The sequence below is a fragment of the Dicentrarchus labrax genome, unplaced genomic scaffold, assembly GCF_905237075.1.
Source record: "Dicentrarchus labrax unplaced genomic scaffold, dlabrax2021, whole genome shotgun sequence".
Classification (NCBI taxonomy): domain Eukaryota; kingdom Metazoa; phylum Chordata; class Actinopteri; family Moronidae; genus Dicentrarchus; species Dicentrarchus labrax.
In genome coordinates this window covers 13,400,096-13,425,816 of record NW_026136712.1, presented here as the reverse complement: position 1 = coordinate 13,425,816, position 25,721 = coordinate 13,400,096, and the positions used below count along the sequence as shown (strand labels likewise).

The following is a 25,721-nucleotide window of genomic DNA, read 5'->3' as shown; positions in this document are numbered from 1 at the left end:
CTGGCTAAAGATTGACATGTATGAGGGATCAGTAGTATACTGAGGAGGTTTGGGAGACTGAAGTCAATAACTGGATCTTCAGTCTTGTACGTTGTGCTGAGAGTTACACACAGCACCATGCTGGCTGCAGGGGTCTTCTTGCTCATAAGTGTCCTAAGTGTTCACGGATATGACCCGAATGTAAGTTTTTTAACATCTTTGAAGTTTGACTCATAAGAAAAAGAAAGGTTTCTCTGAGAAAGAAAGCTTGTTGATCTGTTCTCTACTGTGATTTTGTCATTTCAGCTGGACGACGCCTATTGTAAGAATCCTTTCTGCAGTTCATCTATGTGGTGACACAAAGTTTCAACTATTGACTTTGACTTTGTTAGGATGTGTTTCATATTTGTCTTTTGGCTATTTGGTTTTACATTTTTAGAGACACAAGATATTTTGTTGTATATTATTTCAATGTATATACATATATAGAATAGTTTAACCTTAATGTGAGAATGAGTAGTGGATGATTATCTATGATATTAGATGATATTATCTGTTTTGTTTTCCCTTGACTACTGTCTCTTATTTTGATTAGTGTTTTCCATTTGTTAATTGGTCAAAAGTTTTAAGTTATAATTTTTTGTTATTACAATATCTATAATAACAGCTCTCTGTTGTTGGCAGACGTAGATTATGAATATGACTACGCCACCGTCAGCCCTAGCACTTCTTTTAATGTAGGCGACTGGCTGTTTGATCTCCTGCAGGAGACGAGTAAGTGGCCCCGGAAGACTCACTATGTGATTGTGTTGCCATCTTACCTTTCAACATGTAAACTCATTCTCTATCCCTCTATTTCCAGATGTCTGTAAACCAGATCCTTGCTTCAATGGTGGCTTGTGCCAAAGTAAATTCAACACAGAATTCACTTGCTTATGTATTGAGCCTTACATTGGCAAGAGGTGTCAAAAAGGTAGGAATTCCCAACTTGGCCTTCATTATAAATTAAATTTGTAAAGCAATAGAACTGCACTCATTATTTTTTTTTTAAATTTGCATTCTCAGTTAATATTCTGATTGTTTTGGGTTATAAAACCTAAAATATATCAAACCGTTTCATCGTATTCCAATATCTGAATGTTTGTTAACACTGTTCATATGTGGCTAATTTTTACTTTTGATAACCTGTTTTGAATATTTAGTGAGAAATGTTTGCGAGAATGTCAAATGTGGCCGAGGTGACTGTGTCGTCAACCTAAAAAAACCTCCATTTTATGAGTGCAAGTGCAGACCTCCCTACCAAGGCCCCGACTGCAAGTCATGTGAGTATCCTAAATCCCATCTTTCACAGTTAAAATTATTTTTTGACAAACTGAGCCGGACATTACATTTAGTACCTTGGTATGCAGAAGCAGGAAACAATTCCAGACTTGACACTCATATCTGCACAGTAATGAAGTCATATCAACTTATTATGATTCAGCTTTACCAACCAGTACTCAGACTGCTCTGTCCAATTTCAAATAAAGAATACCAAAAAAAAAAAAAACATTAACCATGTCTTTAAACAGTATTTTCTTTGCCTAAAAGGATCCCTTCAGGACATATTTGATCCCTAGAGAGGATCTGCAAAAAAACTTAGTAGGAAAGTAGATGTTTTTGCAAAATGGGGCCCAAAAACCAAAAACAGAAACCAGGGGTGGCCAGCATTCTTTGAGGGCCCCAGAATCCCTTGCTGCACCCCTGCTATTGTGCACTATTTAATTGTTTTTGTCTTATCTGTATCAGTGCCAGCATCACCCTGTGAACCCAATCCTTGCCAGAATGGTGGCTCTTGCAAGACAGGAAACCGCCGCTTCCGCTGTACTTGTCCTAATGGATATATTGGGAAGTTCTGTGAAAACGGTAAAGACTTTAAAACGGCCAGAGTCAGCCACCACTTTTACTGTTGTTCCTGATGCTTAAGTTGGTGTTATTTACTTTGAATGAAAAAAAAGTTCAAAAGTGCCATTTCGCAGAATCTAACAGCATATTGACCGATTATGGGAAGCCCCAAAACCACTTTGTCCTCAGCAGTCTGTATCTTCTGTAACACATTGAAAAACACAGCTTAGTTATTAGATTTTCTTTGTTTGTCTGACTGTTTTGATTTTAATTTGTGTTTTTGGTTGTTAAAACAGTCCTCTCCTGTGTATTTATTTTTGACATTTTGAGCTTACTTCAATTTGCCTCTCATACAATCTTCTTGTATAGCACTCAGTGACTGTTATGTGGGAAATGGAGAGACATACAGGGGTGTTGCCAGTATGTCAGAGGACGGGCAGGAGTGTCTGGACTGGCACTCCTACTTCATTGTGTCAAACGGGGAGGACCCTTTTACCATGTACTCAGACTTTAACGGACTGGAATATAACAACCACTGCAGGTATAATCAAATTATATTGACTTTTTCCATCAGTTAGACGTTTATTTTAATTTATTAATATGTTTTTTTAAATTTCAAATCCTTATGTGAGTTTCAGCCCATTCATTCAAGGTGGATTCACTTTGGGAGATGGGTAATCTTACCACTGGGGGGCACCAAAGTCAGAAATATTCCATAAGTACACCTACAGCATTAGTTTACATGTTTATTTCTCAATCCATACCCTCATATGAGTCCTTAAATTATTATTAGTTAAATTAAATTATAATTGTTTGTGATATATATAACACTAATTGTTACTTTCTATCGGCAAACATTAATACGTTCCCTCTCAGGTACTTTTTGGCTGTTGGTAAAATTATATAAATTAATTAAATTAACCTCATAACTAAAAAAATTGGTTGTTTTGTTATTTATTCTACATTTTAGGAACCCAGATGGGGATGATAAGCCTTGGTGTTTTACAAAAAGACAAGGCAAACTGCAGTGGGACTACTGCAAAGTCAAGAAGTGCTCTGAAGGTTGTTTCACATACGCACAAACACACAGTATATACTATGTAATGTATTCCCGCACTGTTCTCACTCTTTTCTGATGTTCCTCAGTCACAGCCACTTCAGCGCCATCAGTCTCACCGGTGCCTGGATCCACCCAGTTCTCCCAGTGTGGGATATCCCAGCCCTCTCGCACTAGCAGGATTTATGGGGGTAGCAAATCTTTCCCTGGTGCCCACCCCTGGCAGGTGTCCCTGCAATCCAGACCAGAAAGCTCATCCTTTGAGTATTCCCACATGTGTGGTGGGATCCTCCTCTCATCCTGCTGGGTCCTCACTGCTGCCCACTGCATGTAGTTATTCTATTCTGTTTGCATTTCCAGTTTATTCATTATTATTCTACTATAAGCTCATGTTTTGTTGTTATTGTTTTTTTCAGTGAAGACAATATGGAATACCAAGTGGTGTTGGGAGGCGTGAACTTAGACAGACAGGAGGAGATGGACCAGACCATCCCAGTAATACAAACGATTCGTCATGAGAACTACAGGGAAACTCCCACCGCTCTTTATAATGACATTGGTTTGTCACATTTATCAAATATAGTGTCATTATTAACCTAGATAGACCATAGAGAAGAATGTAAGTAATATACAGATTTGGCAACAGTCTTTGTGTCAGCTAGTACGAAGCATCCTTTAGGCCTCAATCACACATTAGCTGACACATGTACAGTATACATAAAGTATATAGATGAACTTATATTACTTATATTCAAACCTTCCGGTCATTCATTCTTCTGTTTTTTTTTTTAATTTAACCGAAATTGTCACTGTTATCTTTATTTTTTCTGCATTCTAGGAATATAATGCTGTAAAAGTGATTCATAAATCAAATGAATGTCACTTCTTGTATCTGCTAATTTCCTGTGTAGCTCTGCTTAAGCTCAAAGTTACAGACAGCCCTTACTGTGCCAAGGAGACCCACTTTGTGAAGACAGTGTGTCTGCCGGACCAGACTTTCCCAGCTGGAAAAGAGTGTGTGATCTCTGGATGGGGAGCCACTGAAACCCGTAATTAACTATTTATCAAAAGTCCTTTCATGTGGTATAAACATTATTTTGACAAAGTATGAATTCAGCATTACATTTCCATGAAGTTGGAGGACTTGTAGTCTCAAACTCTGCACCTCCAGTTTGTAACTCATCACTATGACATTATTATTATTTTTTAATGCTCGAAGGTTCGCTACAAAGCTACAGAAGACATTATACAACTGTATTTAGAGGTTGATGAGTATTCATCATGACAACATAATAGATGTTCATGTGTGAAATTGGTGGAGTACCTTTTAGCTTGTCTTTATGGCATTTTCTCAAATGATTTTTCAGTTTCAGTTTTGTAATGCTGTGATTAGCTCTTTAAATATTTTTTTTAGCCAAAAGACATTTTTTTACATTCTGACTTGTCATAGCAGGAAAACGAAATCACATTAATCATGCAACAGTAAGCCATGACAGTGTGAAAGTGAACTAGCATTACTAACTCTAGTACCCTGAAACTGAAGCAGCTAAATTTAATTCAGTCAATTTCATTACACCTCTGTAATAAACAATAACATGTCAAAATGTCATCAGTGAAAGAGCTCCTTTAGATCTCAGTTTGTTTCTCACTGTCATCCACTTTTCAGAGAGGTACAGCAGTCAGCTGTTGAATGCTCGAGTTTTCCTGATCTCTGATGAGCGATGCAAAACTCCTCAAGTCTATGGAAGTGTACTAGACAGCAGCATGTTCTGTGCAGGGACTTTGCAGGGGGGTGTCGACTCCTGTCAGGTGTGTATGTTTATGAATTTGAAGAATCCACATTTAAGGGCTGTTAATACATTTGCATAGCTGCCATAGCTGCCCCCAATGTGTTGGGTGTTAAGATTGAAGATGACATATTTTAGATTTTTTGGCACCACTTGTTACATGTGAAATATGCATTAATTATTTCCCCTGTGGCCTTAACTTGCACCTTCTAACTCTACAGGGCGACTCAGGTGGACCTTTGGTCTGTGAGCAAAATGGCACACAATATATCACTGGTGTGGTGAGTTGGGGCGACGGCTGTGGTCAGCAGAACAAGCCTGGTGTCTACGCCAACGTCCACTCATTTATCAGCTGGATCAAAAGCAAGATCAACTGAACATTAGTTAATTGAACTACTGTGGGTCTGTAATCATTGTGGGGTTGTTGGGGAAGAAAAACATACCTCAGCTTAGTTTGCCTTTAAAAAACAGTTTATTTTATCAGCAATAAAACCAAGCATTTACTCCCAGCCCAGCTTTGAGTTAAAAGGGGCACTGATACAAACTCACGAAGCTGAACCTGCCAGACAAAATGTAGATCGCTCATCATTTCAGAAGGCCTCTACTTCTTTCTCACTGAGCCTAGCTCAAAGTGCACTAGATTTGCAGACCCCGTAATAGAACCGCATGTTTTGCAGGGCAGCGACAAGGTTTTGTTTGCTCACTTGACCTTGTTGCATGTGTTCTTCTAAAAATAAAAATAAAACAAATGATGAAAAAAAATCCTCTGCAGTGCTGGCTTTATAGCAATCTCTGGTCCAGCGTCACATGATCTAAACACACTCAATATACAAAAGCAAAATGCAAACTTTCCATTTGATATTTCATACAGTATCACCTTTGTGTTATAATAACCTGAATTCAGTTTTGGTATCCTTGATTTTTCTTGCTCTAACTGGTGTTGAACATGGTCCTTTAGAGGCAATTTAACCCATTCAGAAGTTTTAATAAAATGTCAAAAAGTACCTTGCATTCGACTTTCAGAATTCCCTTTTGCTCACCACATACCACGACAATCCTTTTAACTAACTTGACTAAAGTCCTGTCCTGATTTAACATGCTTAATCCTTCTGTAATCATTTTAACTACATTTTCCAGTTCATTGTTGCACCTACAGTATCTCTGTTTGACATTTTTTGTGGCATTTCATGTAACTACAGAGTCACAACAGTCGTTTCATCAAAGTAGATACCACACATACCACTTAGTATTAGTTAACCACAATTTCTGAAAATGGCCGTCTTTAACGTTCTCTACTCACTATCATCTATAAAAACCTCTTGGTTCTACGCGTCTTCAATTGCAGCAGCTTTACTAGACGTGGACATCTTGATTGTGTTCTGGAGTGCAGCCGATGAGGAGGTGGAGGAGGTGGTGCTGGACTTCTTCTCCATGGATTTGAACGAGGTTGTGGTGGAGGTGGACTTTTTCTGTACGGTCTGGATGGTCTTCTTCCTCTTGACATGAAGGACCTCCATGGCGTCCATGTTGACGCCTTGTTGAATCTCCTCGCTGGTCTCCACCTGCTCTGAAGCCTGCTGCTGCTGCTGCTGCTGCTGCTCCATCTGCTGCTGGTGGTGCAGCTAAAAAAAGGACGGGGGAGTTAAAACAACACCTGCACACTACATTGTTATTATATAGAAATTAATCTCCACTTTCCCTCACCATCATCGTGTGCTGATACTTTGCAATAGCCTCATCAGTGCTGACTCCCTCAGCAAACCCTAGTTCTGCAGCCCGGCGGGCGAGCTCGGCCTTGTGGGAGCCAGGAGGGGTCCAGCCCACTCCTTTGATCCAGTTCAGGTCTGACTTGTAGTTCACCTGCAACAGAAGGGAGCAACCATTCGAGTGGTGAAATGATACTGTAACAAACAAATTTGTTGAAGTGGGCCTACAAGAATGTGGTGGAGTTATCCTATTTCTGTTTCTCACGAGTGATCTGATTTAACCTTCAGGGATCCCCAGGGAAAAATAAGCTGTGGGACCTAATTGTATTACTTCTTTGTAGTTTCAAAATAAAATATTTTAAAATACTAGTGTAAAATTGTAAAAATTGATTAAAAAAAACAATTTTAAATTAATTGAGCATTATACTGATGCAACGTTTGAAATGTGTTGCAAGTGTCAGCGCTTGTTCCTTAGACCAGTCCCAAAAACCAACCAGTATTTCTACACTTGAATACGATCCTTCCCCAGGTTTGACATACAGCAGACAAACAATTGCATACAGTCAAATATTCACTCTCCTTTTAGCTCCTCTATAAGGCCATCAAGATTGGATAAATTCCATCAACAACTCTAGTGTTGTATCATTTTAATCTTTATTTTTTCTTTATTGTGTATAACAAAAACAAATAACCTATGCCAGAGAACCTAGGACCTTCTCAATAAAATCATATGATTTAAAGGATTCCTCATTGTCACATACATAGATATAGTGAATAAATGTGAATTCAATTATGACACTGGTTGTTGCAAAGCCACCTTCAAACCAATATATGACTTACATCACTCTGCAGTTTGTAGGCCTGCTTGGCATGCTTGACATTGAGCTGCTCAGGGTCACAGGTGTAGTCGTGGAGCTTGTGGCGGTAGGTGAGGTCACTAGCCTGAGCCTGACTCTTTTTGGCCTGCAGGAACTCAGGCTGGTCAGCATGCATTTTGAAGTGGCCCCGATCTTCCTTGGACTGGCGTTTATACTCCAGGTTGCTCTGGAGTTTGCTGGCTGCCAGAGAGTGCACCATCTTGGGGTCATCCTCCACACAGCGCAGCCCCACCTGCTGGCCCTTCTCCTTCAGATGGGACTCCTTGTAGCGGACCTATAGGAGGGAGAAACAGAAACAGTTTTCAGTTGTTGTTGTGACAAGATGTAGTTTTTAGGGGTTAAAAATAACAATGGATTAAAATTACCTGCAACTATTTCAGAATGCTCTGCCTTAAAATGAGTTATGCTAATTGTTCTACATCCAGAATACATGAGCAAATCTTCCTAACTTCTGTAATAAATCTTTTGGATTTGAAAAGCTTGAGAATTACTTTCTGTAGAAAACTTCTGTAAGTTTAAGATAAAGAGGCCTGACTGTTTTTTCACCACATTAGGAAGTACTATTTAAAAAATAAAAGGTGCATATACAATAAGTCCCAATGTGTGCTTCAAAAATGTTTCAAGACAGACTGAAGGGACTCAAACTGTGTGACAAACTATACTCAATCACATGAACTCACATCACTGGCAATTGCTCTGGAGGCCTTGGCAGTTTGGAAGGGAATAGCATCCAACCTCAGGTCATAGCCTGATGTCTTCACTTGCTCCCCAGATGACTTGTAAACTTTCTTCATTGGAAAAGAGTTTTAAAGATAAAAAGGTCACAAAGTGATTTTGTCTTTTATATATCTCCATGTATCATTTGCTTGTATTTAGGATTGTGAGAAACTGGCTTACATCGCTAATCTGCTGGGCGTTCATCTTGGCTCTGACAAAGTCTGGATCATCTGAGTGTAAAGTGTACTTGTGCATGTCATCATTCTTCCCGGATTTGTACAGCCTCTGTAGTGTAAAAACATGACCAATATTGTCATTAGCAGCCAACAACATCCAGAATTTTTGCAGTAGAACAACAGAAGTTCCTTAAAGTAGAAAGAGACATAAGAATGTTCATCTTTTCTCCCCACCTCACTGCACTGTTGATAGCTTGTCTTAGCGTGGAGGATATCAGGAGAGTCGGCCACTGAGGTGAATCTCAGGCTGTCTGGCAGCTGACGATACTTCTTCTGCATGAAGGAAGACCACACACACTTTAACAGTAGGAAACACGGATGGACTGAGACTTGTTGTGTTACAATGAGAATGAAAATATACTATCAGCTAAAATTCTGTGAACAGATATGGTCAGTGGAAAGTGCAGCATTACAATAGGTTCCAAGAATCAAATGTCTCCCCTGCTTTTTTACTGCTACACACTTTCATACAGCAACACTAATGCTACATTGACTTAAAAGGCACATACAGAGCAATAAAACACACACATATAAAATCTATCAATGTATAGGTTTTTTCATAAAACAACATTGTATACATGCAGAATGTGACTTTATATGCAATCAGGGCCATAGCTACCATTAAGCAACCGGCAGGAGTTTAATCAAAACATTTACAAATGAATGGCATTTTATGAGCAGATTGCACTATTTACAGATGCAATATTTCTTAATTAGACATTTTTTATGCCAATAAAATAATAAATAAACTTAGCAAACAGCATAATGTTATTTACTGTCTTCATGTAAGGAAATAAAATATATGAAGTTACATTGACAACATTGAAAATTCCAAATAATAACAAAAAGATTTAAATATTTTTTTGCTTTCTGCTCATAATATTGTGAGGGTGGTAAGACAATTGCTGGGAGACGCATGACCTCAGTATTGTCAAAATCCTGGTTACAGCCCTGTATGTGCGAACAGACATGCACCCAAATAATACCATTTGCCACATTTACTCACATCACTTATAAGTTCTCCAGCCTTCTTAGCCGACTCCAGCTGGGGTGCACCCACACCGTCCCAGGCCACTCCTTTCATGAAATTGAGGTCTGACTTATAGAGTTTCTTGAGATAAAGAAAAAAAAAAAAGTCAGTCAAGTTGATTCATCCTTTTTTTTTATGCTCATATCTCCTCCTCATCCACACCTCTCACCTCACTCTGCAAGTTGTAAGCCGTTTTGGCCCACTTGACCTTCATGTCATCGGGAAGCACTGTGTACTCATGCAGTTTCTTCCTGTAGTCCTGCTCGCTGGCGAGGGCCTGGGCATTCTTAGCCGTCACCAGGTGAATCATGTCTTGGGTGAGGTGGTACTGCCCGCTGGTTGTCAGTGCATCCTTGCGGTACTCCTGGTCGCTGGCCAGCCGGCCCGCCTGCAGGCAGTGCACGAGACGCGGGTCGTCCAAGACGCTTTTAACCCCGATGTGCTTCCCTTTTTCCAGCAGGTGGTTGTGTTTGTAGTTGTACTGCAGAAACACAGAAGTAATAAAAATGTAATGTAAATGTAAAATGTGGCTTGATGTAACTCAATAAGAAACATCTATATATTTTGATGCAATTCAGTGTAGTAGCCCTGCAGCAAGTCCTACTTTTCTGATGCTTAGAAAGCACATTTTTTAAACTCACAGAAGGCTGTAGTTTGTTATGTTGCTGTACTTGGTTGCATTATTCTCTTATATTGCATTATATGCATTTTGTACATGTGGTCTCTCTTTAAGTGGATCATTTTGGCGAATATCAATCTATATCAGTCAGTAATGATATTTCTGAGTCAAGTATGATCTTACATCACTGGCGATGCCTGTGGAGCTCTTGGCGGCCTGGAAGGGGATGTCCTGCATGGTGAGTTTGTAGCCCTGAGCCCTCAGAGTGTGCCAGGACTCTTTGTACTTGATCTGGAGCAGAGAGACAAACAACCAACAATCATTAATTGTATAATAACACACTCTATGAAAAAATAAGTCACAGATGTTGACAATATATTGTATGGTGCACAGGTCAGTACCTCACTAAAGTTGGCTGCATTGATCTTTGCTTGCGTAATCTCTGGTCTCTCACTTGTAATAGTGTAGTTGTGCTGGTCGTTCACCCCTTTCTCCTTGTACAAACGCTGGTAGAGAGGGATAAAACACATCATTTGAAGTCTTCCTAAATAACAGCTTAACTGAGCAATAAAAAAACAAATAGAAAATCTGGGTAAAGGCAACTGGGAGAGAACTAAAACAATAAGGTGACTGTCTCACTTCATTTGTGATCTGTCCACTGAGTTTGGCATGGACGATATCTGGAGAGTCAGCGACAGAGGTGTGCTTGAAGTTGTATGGCTGCTGACGGTACTTTTTCTGTTATAGAAGAAAGAACAAAGTTAGTGTTTGTTAATTTTTAGTTGATTTCATGGTAAAAAGTCAAGATATGTGTGATTATTGAATTGATTCAATACACACATATTCATGATTATATACTTTAGAATAGACTTTTTAAGATCTAGACCAGTGGTTTTTGGTGTCAAGGACCCCCAAATTGATACACATCAGACTGTGGATCCGTATTTGATAAGATGTAGTCTCAGAGCTCACCATCTGATAAGATTTCATTATTATATACTGTCTATTCTGTAAATTGACTGACTAACAGTGAAACCTATAAGTGTGAAACCTTTGAACAGAATAATCATTTATATACATTATCTTATTAAGTTAACTTTTAGTCTGTAAAATGATAGTTAAATTAAAATATTTCCTATGTAACCCCCACAAGGACCTGCAAGGTTGAGAACTGCTAATCTACACCTACATGACGGCAATAACAGCATAAAGTACTGTATGTACACGAAACAAATAGAATAAGAAATAAAAAAACAAAAGAAGAGAAGATGTCCTACATCACTGATGAGGTCCATGGCCTTCTTGGAGCCTTCAATCTGCAGAGCCCCCGTGGCGATCCAGGCTGCACCCCGCAGGTAGTTCAGGTCAGAGCGATACACATTCTGTGACCAACACACACATTCAAAATTTTCAGCTTGATTTTCAAACATCCAGTTGGTGAAATTGCTTCACAAATTTTTCAGTAATAAACAAGACAAAAACTAGGTATACAACAATATACTGTGTGAAATACTGTATGTATCTCACCTCGCTTTGCAGAGCGTATGCTTTCTTCGCTGCCTGCACCTTCATGTCATCAGGAAGTGAGGTGTACTGATGCAGGGTAAGCCTGTAGTCCTGATCACTAACCAGCGACTGGGCCTTTTTGGCGTGGGCAACCTCCATCATGTCCATCGAGAGGTTGAACTTTGAGAGCTGCTTCGCCGAGTCCTGCTTGTACTTAATCTGGAGAGGGACGAAGGGACACGGGGTAGAGAGTTTGTAACATAATATATCATTACAATTAGTTTGTTTGAGTTACACTTAAGGAGCACTTACATCACTCTGCAGCTTGCTGGCATGGACCGAGTGAGCAATGTTTATGTCATCCTGTAGTCCCTTCAGTCCAATCATCTTCCCTTTGGTCTTCTCAAATTCTCCTTTGTATTTTTGCTGAAATGACAAATCACTTTCAATATGTTGTAGCAAGATGAATAAAGCGAGATGCTGTGTCAAATGTTTCAAGGCATCAGTGTGCTGAATAGTCACTTAAACAAAACTAAATGAGTAACATTTAACATAACATGTACATATAAGTGATCTGCTGTTAATACCATTATATAGACAGGATTTAACTCTTGTCTTAGGCTCGGCTCTTGTTTGAGAGTGCCAGGTAAGTGATTTAAAAATGCTACTTCCTGTGTTACAAAACTAAAAGCCTGCAACTTTTGCGGACATGTATGTTTTGGACCCACGGTGAAAATGACATGATGTTATAACATAAAGTGTAAGTTTCAAGCTCACATCGCTGAGGATCTCTGCAGATGCTTTGGCAGACTGGAAAGGAATGGCATCCAGACGCAGCTTATAACCACCGTCACGTATCTTTGTCCAAGATTCCTTGTAACGGCTCTGAAAATGCACACAGCAGATGTATAAAGATGTGAAAAACCTCACACACACAGGCGGCTGAGTGGTTGGATTGACTGGCTGTTTGATGGATTTTTTGTGAATGTGGTTTTACCTCACTGATGTTTGTAGCATTGAGCCTGGCCTGAACCATCTCAGGCAGCTCTCCACTGAGCGTGTAGTTGTGCTTCATGTTTTCACCCTTCTCCCTGTACAACCTCTGTAAACACGAAAGCAAGGCATTATAAGCTCCCTCTGTTAATTTATATACCCCATATATACAGTATTTAGGCCATCAGTGCAGTTAGACATACTATGTTAATATTTGTATGTGAAACAAATACATCAGATTTACTGCATACTGTATCTTGTGCATTTAACAAATGACTGAGAGCACAAATGACAGCTGAACTTACATCAATGGCTAGTTTGTTGCTGACTTTGGCCTGCATCATCTCTGGAGTGTTTTCAACACTGGTAAACTTCAGACCACTCACGTTCTGACGGTACTTTTTCTAGATTTAGTAAAAAAAAACATAAAAAACAGACAGTTATAATGTGATGAAACCATAAACAAATGGGTGCGCATGCATTTGATAAACAGTTGAGGGCACAGAAATATCACAAACAGTTGTACTAACAAATAAACTGCCTGGCAAAGTTAAACAAAAAGAAACTGGTATTTTTTGTAAAATAGACAAATGTACAGTAGATACATAGTTACATAGAAGTCTGCTCAGGGCTCTGTTCTATTTATGTGCAGTCAGGCATTTCATGGTCTAATGTTGGTAACCCTGACTGGAATGACCCTTAAAATAAGTGGCTGCTTATGAACAGGTTATGAATAGAGTCTGGGGTTGCCAGTCTGCACTAGATGTGTCACAGAAATATCTTTATGTACTGTTTGCATGCATTTAGAAAGAAGTGTTTTTTAATAATTTTTTTCAAATACTACAAAATTATGACCATACCATGACCCTTGGTTAATTAAAGGGTAGATTGTTATAGTCTCAAAGGATTTTTCCCCCTACGCATTTGTTAATACGTATCAAATTACCAAAGTTCATACACAGCTAAGATATCAGAGCTTGGAAGTTTCCATAATATTGCCTCTTGGCCCTGTTTCCTAATCATGCACCCACTGAACTAAGAAGATCTGGGCCCCAAGAAGCTTTTAGGAAACTGGACACTTGGGGGGATGCTTCACATCTTTCTCTTAGAGGGTCTGGGTAGCACAAATGACATGCATGTGTTTCTTAATCTACCTTTCAAAAAAAAAAAACCCTGATGTAGTATTTCAGTGTAAGCAATGTGGACCCACAAACCTAATTAATTTGGTGAAGAGAAAGAAACGAGGAAAGAGGGAGCCCTAATTAGTGAAGATGAGTCTTTTTTATATGTGACAGCTTCACTATTATCAGCCGGGTCTCTTGTTAAAGCTGGGTGTAGTCCACGTACTTAACCCAGTTTCTGGAGAACAGAAACGGTCCGCAGGTCTTTAAATACGTTCTGACCTCAGCCGTAAATCAAGATATGTGCCTTCCAGTCACATGTTACACAATCATGCTTATCACTTTCTCATGCTCTCTGCGCTAATAATTCAGTTATTTATAGCACTTAAGTGTGGTTATTCAGACACTGATTGATAATTGGTTTAAATTACATTTGAGTCCAATGCAATTACCACAAATGAGGGAAATGTTAATGAAGGTCAAGGAAGGAAACACGCTGTTGCTGTGGCTTAGCATTTAACCATGTAAGTGTAGCCATTTCTCTTTTTTTTTAACATTACCAACTATTTAACCCCTTAACTTGCAGCTGATTCCAGGAATGCATTCTGGGTCATGGATTACCTCACTGACGAGGTCTCCGGCTTTCTTCGCCTGCTGGACATCCAGAGATTTTGAGGCCTCCCAGCCGACTCCCTTCATCCAGTTCAGATCTGACCTGTATCGTTTCTGAATATGGACACAAATTTCACCTCAGTCAGTCCTGTAGTAAATGAATCCCAAGTTGTTATGTCAACTTCCAACAATGAGACTTACATCGCTCTGCAGATCATAGGCCTTCTTAGCCCAGGCAACATTCATGTCAGTTGGCAGAGTCGTATACTCGTGGAGGAAAGTCCTGTAGTTGGTCTCGGTTGCCAGGTCTTGAGCCTTCTTGGCATGGCTGATGTTCAGCATATCCAGATGAACACTGGGGACGAGATTCATTTCATACAGTAAAAGAACAGTTTTATTTTTCCAAAATGACACAACATATAAGTCCAGATTTACGGTATTATGCTGGATCAGTGCGATTTGGTTATTGGAGTCATTTATCTCTTAAATAGAAGGATACTAAAGCACTTTATCTTTAACAAGGTGAAGGGCTGTGGGGTCTTTTGCCTCAGCAAATTACTATTGTTATCTGTTGTGTTATCTGACTGCTGGCATGAGTGTAAAGACGCTTATTGATCACAATGCTGATTAATTTGCTAATAATGCAGCCATAACTTCTACAATGTAACCGTCAAACTTCAATTTAGAATTAAAAACACATTTTAGACAACATCCTTTAGGAATTTCAGAGCTCATCACAACATACACAGTATGTCAAGGACACATGAGTGATATAATCCCTGATCAGATCAATCTTGGTGTTTTAGACCAGGATTGGAAAAAAGGGCTCCATCAAGGCCAAGAGCCTCACCTGTATTTGGCCTTAGTGTCCTCATAGTCCTTCTTGTAGTTGCGGCCACTCTGCAATTTGGTGGCCAGAGCAGAGTGGGCCATCTGAGAGTCATCACTGCTGGACTTAATGCCAATCACCTTGCCTTTGTTCTTCTCATATTTCTCCCTGTATTTGACCTGCAAGGAAACAAGATATCAGTGGTTGAGCCAGTCCATTAAGTTTGTTAACATTGTCAAGTTTAAATACATGATAAATAATACATTATTATTGCACAAAAATACAATTTGTCTCCTCAGGCCAACATTAAAGATGCAGGCTATTTAGAATAACTCACATCACTGGCCAGGTCTCTTTTGGCTTTAGCGGTGAGTATAGAGAGAGCGTCCAAACGTAGCTCAAAGCCCTTTTCCCTCTGCTTCTCCCAGTTGCTCCTGTACACTTTCTAAAAGTCAAAATAGAGTTGTAGAGATATGTATTACATTGCAGTCACACAGACAGAAACCACAGAAATATTGTGAATCTCCATCTCAAAAACACATCTAATTACTACATAGGTTGATTATATAAAAAGCAAGATGTAATGATGACACAGGAAGACAAAAGGGGATATACATGGCGTACTAAACGTTTTTTTTTATTTTGAAAGTTGGTTTACAGACAGATTTATCATAAACTCGAGGGATATGAAACTTTTGGATGAGTCACAAAAGTTTATTTATGAGAAAATGTAGATTTGAGGTATACATTTACACAACTAAGTATGTGTGGCAACATACCGTAATTCTCTGAAAACAGGACATAAAGTTGCACAGTATGTCTTTAGTACACCAGTAATTGCGCAGACAATTTCGTGAAGGGGCTATAAGGATTTCTTTTATATGCAAGACAAACTGGCCATGAATTACCTTTTTGTGTCGAACATTGCGTGGGTCTTATGTCAGTTAAACTTCTAAACAGTTAAAGTGCATTATGTCAGTTAGGATGTGGTTGACTTTCAATAGTAATCAAATTTTCCTAATGTCTAATTAATGGTAAAGTCTTCAGTTAATCAAGTTTATTTTGTGCAGTAAGGGAACACTAAATTTACAAGAAAAGTTACAAGAATCCTGCGTTGAAGATTTGAGGTTCAAATAATCTTTCTAAGAACGGACCACACTGAACCAGAATTCAGGTCACACAAATGACTGAATGAGTACATCATCATGGAAACCTCTACCGCAGCAGGACGCCAAGAAACAACACTACTACTGTATTGTGTATTCTTTACATAATAAACATAGCATGTAAATGAAAGGGAGCATCACTGCAGTTCAAAACCCCCCTGCTGTACTGTATTCTCTTAATAGACAAACCTAATCTAATCTTTGCAAGGACAAACTGATCCAAACACTGAAGATAAAACTACATTTTACAGTTCAACAGATTAGAACAACGTTTAAACTTACTTCTTTACAGGTTAATAGAACTGCAAAGGTGAAGCTACCCATTTTGATAATCTTGGAAGTATCTATGAGTATGATACATAATGAAGCTGTTGTTATGTAACATGCTCATTGCGATGAAATTCTCTGAACTTACCCCACTGAGAAGGTCAGCATTAGCTTTTGCTTGTCTGAAAAGAGGCTCATCTTTCGTCATGGTGTACTGGTGTATGATCTGCTCTGTGTTTGCTTTGTACGCCAGCTGAAAATCAGAATCAGACAGACATATGATGTGAGAGTGCACAGTAAATAAATGCACACGTTCACACAGCTTCACAGTGAAGACCTTACGTCGCTCTGCAGTTCCTGGCTCTTCTTGGCGTGTTTGATGGAGAGATCGTCTGCCACATGGGTGAACCTGATGCTGTCTGCCTTCTGTCTGTATTTAGTCTGTGAGAAAAAGCCCAGTAGATAAATAGTGTGCCTAATACAGCGTAAAGTTTATTAACAAACATAAATATGTACACAGAAACACATAATTGTACTGACATCACTAAGCAGCTCTCCAGCTTTCTTGGCCTGGGTGATGTTCATACATCCTTCGCTATCCCAGCCCACTCCCTTCATCCAGTTCAGGTCTGAACGGTACTGGTTCTGTGAAGCAACGAAATGGGGAAAACATTTAAAACATTTTCTATTACCATTTGAATAACAGACCAGGGCTCATCCCCTCCTCTCGTCTCTCACCTCGCTTTGCAGAGAATAAGCCTTTTTGGCCTGCTGGACCTTGATGTCATCAGGCATGACGGTGTAGTCATGCAGCTTTGTGCGATATTCCAGGTCACTAGCAAGGGCCTGAGCCTTTTTGGCATGGCTCAGGTTGATCATGTCGTGAGGAAGGCTGAAGTTGGCCTGGCTCTCCTTGGAGCCCTTCTTGTACTCAATCTGAAGTGATGACGATTAAAAAAATAATTATTTTTTTAATTTAGAGTGTATGAGTGCATAGGGAGTATGTGCAAGTATTCTGTTTGAGTAATACAATGTGGCTGCATTAAGTGTAATATCAATGGGGGGGAAATGCATTTTAATGCCTATAATTAGTGATCAAAATGAATTCTGCTTACATCACTACTCATCTTGGCCACTTGCAGAGAATGCAGAGTCTTGGAGTCGCTCATGTTGATCCCCACTGCCTTTTCCTTGTCCTTCATGTACGTCTCTTTGTATTTAATCTGAAACACATGCCCAGTTGACTTAATCATCATATTAAACCCATTTAGCTCTTTGCTGTGTCTCACCATACTGTATCTCCTTGCAGTGGGTTTGGAGCGTGTGTTTGCTTACATTACTGGCGAGGTCACGGGAAGCCTTTGCTGCTTTGACACTCAGGTCATCCACACCGATGTCACAGGCTTTAGACTTGGTTTTCTCCCACTCTTCCTTATATTTAATCTGTGATAAAGTGATTCAGGTTAAAGTTTTTCTGACCACATAAATTAGCTCTGATGCGTACATGCATACTCAAAGTGTGATCTGTGCATATCAAGTGTGCAACCTACATCACTGCACAAGGCAGCATTGGCTTTGGCATTTTTGATTTGGGGCAGGTCCTCAGATAGTGTGTACTGATGTTTGGTCTTTTCGTAGCCTGCTTTGTAATTTAGCTAAAAGACACATGAAAAACACATTCATACAATAAATCATACAATTTATTCATACAATAAATGCAGTTGAAAAGTACTGATATAGCTGGTGTGATCTCTATCAACCCTTGCAGTTTACTTACTTTGCTGACAAGCTGAGCGTTTTTCTTTGCTAAAACAATCTCAGGTGTGTCTGTCACTGGACTGTACTTGACCTGGTCAATGTGCTGCCTGTAGTTCTTCTGCAATCATATAGGAAACAATTTTTACAATTAATAAATGTATCACCTAGATGAAAAAATATAATTCATTGTAACTTTAATGTAATTTGCATATAAGCTACATATTGACTTCAAATAATGACACTTAAGGCTTAAATTCTGTTTGAGAGAACTCACATCTTTCAGTGGGTCCAGCTTCCTTTGGCTTTGGTAGCCTGGTGTGAGGGTGGCTGGGTAGTTGTATTCACCCTGCTCCTGTTCACAGCCTTGTTTATAAGAAATCTGGAATTGACAAGAAGAATATGTCAGTGATATTACTGGCATAGCAGTTGATCTACTTTGTTGTGAAGTTTCATAATTCAACCCTTATCAACCACTAGTTAAAGTAAACATTTGTCCATATATTAGATAATAATATAATACTGATTTCTAGTATACTATATCCATAAATCTAAAACTGCATGACCATATTATGCTAAATCCATTAAAAAACAAGGCTTACATCACTAGCCAGTTTCCTGGCTTTCATGGCATGCATGGTCTTCTTATCGATGCCTGAGTCTTCATAGTGGCCCTTCATGTTGCTGGTGTACTTCTCTTTGTACTTGTTCTTTAAAAATATAGAAAGATGAAGAAAAATCAGTATGCAGAACCATAACATCTACACATTAGCCCTTAAGACATATACAGACCAAACATCTAATATTGTAGTTTAGTTGTACTGTGTGTTTTTAAGGGTTCATAGGTATTTTCTTTTGTAAATGTATGAGAACAATAATGTAAAATGAGGTATGTCATACTTACATCACTTGTGAACTTGGCAACTTTGGCAGCATTTTGAAACTGTGGCGTCTCACAGAAATTGATGCTGTGACCTTTAGTATTCTCCAAGTCCTTCTTGTACTCCACCTGTTAGAAAACATGAAAAATGACGGCAGCTGCTTGGTAAGAAATGTTTCATTTCAACCCGTCTTTTCTTGTTGTCGAAGGTCAGCGTTGATCCTTTGTGACAACATGTTATGTGCTCAATATAAGGTGCCTGCCACGAATCAGTCACCATCACAGACACTTCATCACAACTAGAAAGTCAATGAGACAGACCTCTAATCTTAAATATGCTTTGCTGAACTGAACAATGACACCAAGGCACCATTTAACTTGTCAGTCCCTTTAACACAAATACCACGCAGGGAGAATTTTGTCACCTTTAAATGTTTGAGCTAAATCGGAACATTGTTCACAGACAAGCAAAAGCTACTGTGGTTGAATAATGTCTCAGCATGGTTTTTAGTGGAAGACAAGGCTCAGAATAGATGCTAATAGCTCACATTTATATGTCATATTCCCAAGGCTCGGAATAGTTGCTCAAGAGTGATGCACCGTGTTCGTGTGTGAGGTAACATTAGTTTGATGGGATGTCCTGGAGGTGAGCTGTAACCCCACCGGACAGGCACGTCAGAAATGCTAAAAATGCAATTTAGGTGGCTTCGTGTCTCCTGGAAACTGACATAGTATGCCCAGTATTTCCAGCTCTCAAACACACACGCACTGAGCAACAACATTTGTATTTGTCAAAAACTTTAGCTTAGACTTATGATATTTATAAAACCAACTTCTTGGACTTCCTGGATAAAGCCATAAATAAGATAAATATACTGTATGAAGGTCGGGTCTTTGCCTTGCGAGCTTGACAAACTCACCTCGCTGACCATCTTGTTGATCTTTCGGGCATTCTTTAGAGCCAGATTGTCCTCAGATGTCAGGCTATGGAAGTGTGAGGTGCCCTTCATCTTGTTTGCGTCCTTCCTATATTTTAGCTGCAAAGAGATTAAAGATGATTTAGTGCATACATGTATAGGAGGACAACATGCTGTATGTCTGTAGGATCAGGAGATTAGCTGTACACACATGCACACACAGTCTAATTTAGTCAGGGTTAAAGGTTTAAAGAATGACAACATGAAGAGGCTTTCTCGCCGTAGTCCCTCATCTATTTGGTCCAGTGATGACAAGGCCAGGCCTTACACTCTACACTCTGTAATGTTTTGACAGCATTTACAACCAGTTCACATGGTTACACATTTGATACAGGCTCCCTTTTTAGCTGCTCAGCAAACAGACCTTCCAACTACTTTAAACTCAAGATGCAGGGATGTCTCATAAAGGGCCTACAGCCTACTGCTGTCAGGTTGATACTCACATCACTAGCGTTTTCCTGAGCCTTCTTGGCAAGATAATAACCAGGAGTGATCATGGCAGGGAAGCTTCCTTTGCCTCGTTGCTGCTCATACGCCTCAGTATAGGCAATCTGCAAGCAGAGGATAACTTAATCCATTCAAATCAACTGTAAAAATACATGAAGTAGTAGAAATAAACTGCATAAACTAAAATCTAAAAGCGTTTAGTGGTCAAATTAAATCATATGGGCTAAGGTGAAGGCCAACACCCTGGGTGTGAATCCCAGGAGGCTGGCTAACAGCATATAAGTGGTTTTACAAGAGGCTTAAACTCAGTAAAACAGTACCAGTATATTCCTTACCTGGCTGAAATTCTCAGCATTTTCTCTGGCATGAACTGCTTCAGCTGCTGCTGCCTCAGTGCTGGCTTTACCCTTCATCTCCTGTTCATACATCTGACGATACTTTATCTGGTAGGGCATGAAAACCATTACCAACCGATGATCAGAGGTCTGTAACAGTGTTTGTATGCATATGTGTAAATTTTTATATTGTATCTACTTACATCACTGGCCTGCTCACTGGCCTTCTTTGATATCTTGTATCCAGGTGTAAGATGTGCAGGAAAGCTACCTTTACCTCTCTGCTGCTCATACTCTTCTGTATAGGCATACTGGAGGGAGAAAAAAACAATGATTCAGTTAAAAAGACTTCTAAGGTATTATCAATAACATCTCGTCATATAAATTAAATTAAACATACTCAGATATTATGAAGTGATCATGAAAGGCTTAAAGCTTACATCGCTAACAATTTGTCCTTGTTTCTTGGCCAGAAGCACCTCTGGGGGGTCAACAAATGTGGTGTACTTTGAAACTCTCTCCTCGTGTCCTTTTTTATATTCCAACTGAAGAAAGAGAAAACAATTAATTTAAATATGAATTATGACCGTTAAAATTTTATCTAGTCTATAAATAAAACCAACTTACGTTGCTGGCCAAAGTATTGGCTTGTTTAGCGGCCTGGTAACCTGGTGTGATCATGGCAGGGAAGCTGCCTTTTCCTTTTGACTGCTCATACTCCTCTGTGTACTTCACCTGCCAAAGTCAATAAAATCAATCATTCAGGGCATTTGACCACTACTAATGCAAAATAGAGAGTTGTATTAATGTTAAGTACCACTTTATTTATTTAAAGGCACTATAGCCCCATATTTAGGTTTTATAAAATGAGAGAAGTGTTTTTGAGGAATAAAAAGATGCATGCTCACATCACTGATGGTCTTCTGGGCCTGAGACATTGTCACTATCTCCTGGTTGGTCACCATGCCTGAGTACCATGTCTGCTGCTGTGAGAACTCAGACTTCGACTGAAAGGCCTGTTTGAAATATGGAAGACAAACCATTTCCAGACATTCACGAGACAGGCCACAGTGTATCTTTCATGCCTTTAGGGCCTTGTTGAATACTTCTTCTCTGGTTTACTTTATATGATATGATTGACATGAAATAAATCTGTGTCTGCACAGCTTTGTTGTCGACAGAAACAAAATATTTGACCAAGTACATACCAAATAGAACAGAGAGAAGATGACGTTGTGACAGTCTAGTAAAATAAGTTAGTTGACTAACTCTCCTCCATGATCACTAAAATCATACAGGTTCATACATTTCCACATCCAATATAATTATATTTTGATTAAAAATGTATTATTTTAATGAAAACCTGGGATTACTGCACACAATAACTTTGCTGTTTACAAAGAAAGTCAATGCTAGGAGGAAGAAAAAGGTACAGAAGTAGGATTGTTTGTTATATATATTAAATATATGCAAAAGGAAAGATCAGAATTTGGGCTTGAACTCCCTTTAACTGGGTGTAATGGCCAGTTGCTCTACTGGGAGCTCACCTGACTGACCATCTGATTGGCTAGACGAGCCTTCTCCAGCTCCATGGACCTCATGTCATGGTGGAAGGTGGACATAAAGCGCTCACCGTCTTCGCGATACTTCAGCTACAAGTGCATATAGACGACAAGCATTAAGCCAAGCACACATTTGCACATGCGCACACTGGACATGTGTTTACAGAATCCATTTTGGTAGCTGGATGCTATAAACACATGCATGATTCAAGAAAAAAAAAACTGTCAGCTCTGACTGATATCAACCTGACTTCAGATCCACAGAGGCAAATATCCCTCTATTCTTATGTTTGAGCTCACATGCTTAACGATGGAGGGATAATATTAGAGTTCTATTATTAATAACTGAGATGTTCTAATCAAGATGAAGCTGGACCTGCCAAGAAAGATCCAGAAATGAGCACTGAGTGATGAAACTCTGAGCTGTTTGCTAATGATCCTTAAGTTGTAAAAATGTTCAAAACTAATATTAGAATAGCCGTGTTGCAGGGGATAAGAGTGACCTCTCTGGAGCATCAGCACTGAAGGGTTAACAAGAAACATATGTGTAACAACTTTCAAAAATTTTAGTATGTTTTAATTTGTAAAAATTTACTGAAAACAAGTCAGGTAACACTAAGTAAATAATGAAAGCAAAAACTCTACGTGTTACCCAAAGTGTTCAATGGACAGTGCTGAGGGTCACTCAGCATGGTCTGAAATCAGACCTGAGATCAAATATCAACAAGTTAAGTCCCAAGGCTGTCTAGTGGCATCTAGCAGTAGCTGATGAGCTTGCTAGCCTAGAGCTAATATAAGCCGAAGAACATTGCATGAACTCGTAGACACAGACAGACACACAGACAGGCAGGAACAGGTGGCAGGGCAGAGGAGAGGAAGGGATGTGAGGCTGTTTTTCCTGACGTATAATTTTAGCCCTCTGAAGCATAAAGCGGGCTAAGCAGAGGGGGTTGTCTCTCGCCTCTGTCACATGAACAGAAATAACCTGAGCAGCACTCTCCATTCCTCACCGCTGCCGTCACCGTGGACTCAGAGCAGCCTTACACCTTTTCTCTCTCTTCCATCCGTTAAAGGAGCAATGAGACCTTTTTGATCTGACAGTAATGACGTGTCGGCTTAGGGTTGTGTGCTTTCGAATTGAATGTGTGTTTGTAGGTTAATAAATAAAATGAAGAGTCATTTGTAAGGTTACCAGTGGTTTTGTGTGCGCGAAAATATCGTTGTACTATTATATATTATTGGTATACTATTACAAATTTAGGTCTACTTAAATTAAATTGTAATGTGTGCATCAATCCCTTGATGATGATCTAAACACAACACAATGACCACCATGAATAGCATTCTCCAGTGTAAACCCAGCCATGACAACCCAATGATAAATGACCATTTCACTCATGGCATAGACAGAGACTTATGTCAGCCTGTCAACAATGCGCCCTGACTCAGATCAAGGCGAAATACTTTGTCTCGTGTTGCTGCTTGTGTGTTTTTTGTGTGTGACATCATCGTACCTCACTGCTCGCCTTGCTTTGCTTCTTCGCATTGATGTTGACGGGTGTCTCGTACACACTTGTGAATGTGTTGTTCCTTGGATTGTGTCTGGAGGGTTGAGATATAAAGGTGGTCATCATTTTAATCAAGAGTTCATGGAAACAAATGGGAAAAGGGTTGTATCTATTTTCCACACGAAAATGGCGTTTTAAGACAGATTTTTCATCCATTTTGGGGATTTTGCTCAGATAATAAGTTATAACATAAGGTATTATTGGTGCCTAGTACTTACACAGAGCAGTATGGCCTCTTCTTGTGGCTGACAAAGTTATTGGCAGTGAGCACCATCTTACAGACGTCACAGTGGAAACATGCTTTATGCCAGTTCTGAGAAAAAGACAAATTACATTATTTCAGAGGGTCCTGAAACATGACTTCAGTCTATTGTGTGGAGACAATATTTAAACTTAGAAAGGTAATTTCTGATATGACATCAGATTAATAAGATAGCTTTAATTGTACAAGGCCCAAAATAATACAAACATCATCAAACTAGACATGCTGACTTGTTCTCAAATAGTTTTTATGTGACTTTTAAACCTTTCATACTGCAGAGGTTAAAACTGAGTAATCACTTTGTTTAAAGAGAAAACTTTCTGTTGTAATGTATTATTACTAATTTAGTTTTTAGTTCAAACGTGTACTTAGAGACATAGCATATTAAAAACTTTAGATTAAGAAGAATGTCATTTTATATAAACTTTTTGTATTTTTAAACTGTAGTTTATTGGCAGATATTTGCACACTGAGCCATGTGTCGCCGCTGATGCAGAGAAATACTTGGAATAGCTTGAATGTGTAGGTTGTTTGTGTTTTTCTATAACACATTATCTATGGCAATCATCTACATCTAATGCCTCAAATATCACTAACAATTTTACACTTTGACAGATGTGTTATGTAAGAAGTTGATAGAAAAGTAATAATAAAGTTTTAAAACAATATTTCTATGTTACCTGGTCAATGCAGTTGATCTTCTCAGCTGGGTAGACCACAAACCCACACCTGGCACAGGACTGCATGGTGAATGCTTGTCCTTTTCACACAAAAAAAACCTTTAGGAAAGATATCGGAAAAAGAGAAAAAGTGTGAAATTGGCTGGCTGAAAACTAGAGTCAGGTCGGTCAGTCAGGCAGCAGTTTAGTGGAGGAACTGGCAGTGACCCCCAGACAGTCGTGATAGTGCGTCTCTGGTGGTGGTTAACTTAGCTCTGTGACAGTCAATCTTTGAAACTCTCTCTTACTTGACAACATGTCCCATGATGGACCAACCCCCTTCCATGTCAGGCTAGGGGACTGGCTGAGTCCAGCTGTCTGTCTGCAGGAAGAGAGAGAGCGAGAGAGAGTTCAGATGTCACTGTATATGTGTAATGCTCCTGAGTTGGACAGCTGGTTCAACTTTGGGCATCTCGCCAATGACACTAAGACATAAAAGTGTAATACATTGTGTAATACTTTTACTTAGTCTTACTTACCTTCATCAGCTAAGTATGTTGACACAAGCAAAGAATTTAACTCTGGTTTTTAGCGGCTCTCAATATACTAAAAAAGTGTCAAGGACGGGTGCACGGGATGAAATGTGGACATACAAGAAGAAAATATAGACATAACCACTAAACAAAGACAACAAAGTTAAGTAGACACACAGCTCCGTCCACATAAAAGAGGAATGAATTCCCAAAAAAGTCAAGGCAGCAAACTGTCTCATTAAAGTACCAAAGTTCCCGAGGATCAAAACTGTAATGAACCTAAAGAGGATGTGCCTTGACTTCTTGATTTTTTTTGTGGACATACAACAGGAGCCAGGAGCACCTGTTTAGTGTCA

At 39.3% G+C, this 25,721-nt stretch overlaps 2 protein-coding genes across 4 annotated transcripts; one reads left to right on the top strand and one right to left on the bottom strand.

The window, feature by feature from the left end:
- The first annotated feature begins 27 nt into the window (after positions 1–27).
- Positions 28–5,711, top strand: LOC127373526 (hyaluronan-binding protein 2-like). Its single transcript, XM_051418100.1, has 13 exons — positions 28–180; positions 286–301; positions 664–753; positions 842–952; positions 1,182–1,301; positions 1,768–1,884; positions 2,233–2,404; positions 2,834–2,925; positions 3,010–3,250; positions 3,337–3,479; positions 3,832–3,969; positions 4,587–4,729; positions 4,929–5,711. Exons 1-13 carry the CDS (start codon positions 118–120, stop codon positions 5,082–5,084), a joined length of 1,602 nt encoding a protein of 533 aa, XP_051274060.1. The 5' UTR covers positions 28–117; the 3' UTR covers positions 5,085–5,711.
- nrap (nebulin-related anchoring protein) lies at positions 5,161–25,108 on the bottom strand. 3 transcript variants are annotated; one of them, XM_051418095.1, is made up of 43 exons: positions 24,854–25,108; positions 24,130–24,224; positions 23,858–23,945; positions 22,329–22,433; positions 21,690–21,797; positions 21,409–21,516; positions 21,222–21,326; positions 20,985–21,092; positions 20,782–20,889; positions 20,443–20,550; positions 19,943–20,059; positions 19,047–19,151; positions 18,745–18,852; positions 18,420–18,524; positions 18,165–18,263; positions 17,938–18,042; positions 17,723–17,830; positions 17,503–17,610; positions 17,126–17,323; positions 16,928–17,032; positions 16,730–16,828; positions 16,536–16,640; positions 15,292–15,399; positions 14,976–15,133; positions 14,327–14,480; positions 14,135–14,239; positions 12,698–12,796; positions 12,397–12,501; positions 12,177–12,284; positions 11,712–11,825; positions 11,421–11,618; positions 11,171–11,275; positions 10,533–10,631; positions 10,295–10,399; positions 10,077–10,184; positions 9,444–9,755; positions 9,251–9,355; positions 8,419–8,517; positions 8,189–8,293; positions 7,972–8,079; positions 7,254–7,565; positions 6,412–6,567; positions 5,161–6,329 (listed from the first exon to the last, which is right to left on the bottom strand). In XM_051418095.1, exons 1-43 carry the CDS (start codon positions 24,917–24,919, stop codon positions 6,033–6,035), a joined length of 5,421 nt encoding a protein of 1,806 aa, XP_051274055.1. In that variant the 5' UTR covers positions 24,920–25,108; the 3' UTR covers positions 5,161–6,032. The 3 variants fall into 3 exon arrangements, with proteins under 3 accessions (XP_051274055.1, XP_051274056.1, XP_051274057.1); XM_051418096.1 differs by having other exon boundaries at positions 22,338–22,433; XM_051418097.1 differs by lacking the exon at positions 22,329–22,433.
- Positions 25,109–25,721: the final 613 nt, after the last annotated feature.

Coding starts and splice junctions, on each gene's coding strand:
- LOC127373526 (XM_051418100.1), top strand. CDS start 118: ATGCTGGCTGCAGGGGTCTTCTTGCTCATAAGTGTCCTAAGTGTTCAC. Junction 1,885..2,232: donor TGGGAAGTTCTGTGAAAACG/GTAAAGACTTTA, acceptor CTTCTTGTATAG/CACTCAGTGACTGTTATGTG. Junction 2,926..3,009: donor AGTCAAGAAGTGCTCTGAAG/GTTGTTTCACAT, acceptor GATGTTCCTCAG/TCACAGCCACTTCAGCGCCA.
- nrap (XM_051418095.1), bottom strand. CDS start 24,919: ATGCAGTCCTGTGCCAGGTGTGGGTTTGTGGTCTACCCAGCTGAGAAG. Junction 18,525..18,744: donor CCAGGAAACTGGCTAGTGAT/GTAAGCCTTGTT, acceptor TGTCAATTCCAG/ATTTCTTATAAACAAGGCTG. Junction 18,264..18,419: donor AGCTGGACCCACTGAAAGAT/GTGAGTTCTCTC, acceptor ATATGATTGCAG/AAGAACTACAGGCAGCACAT.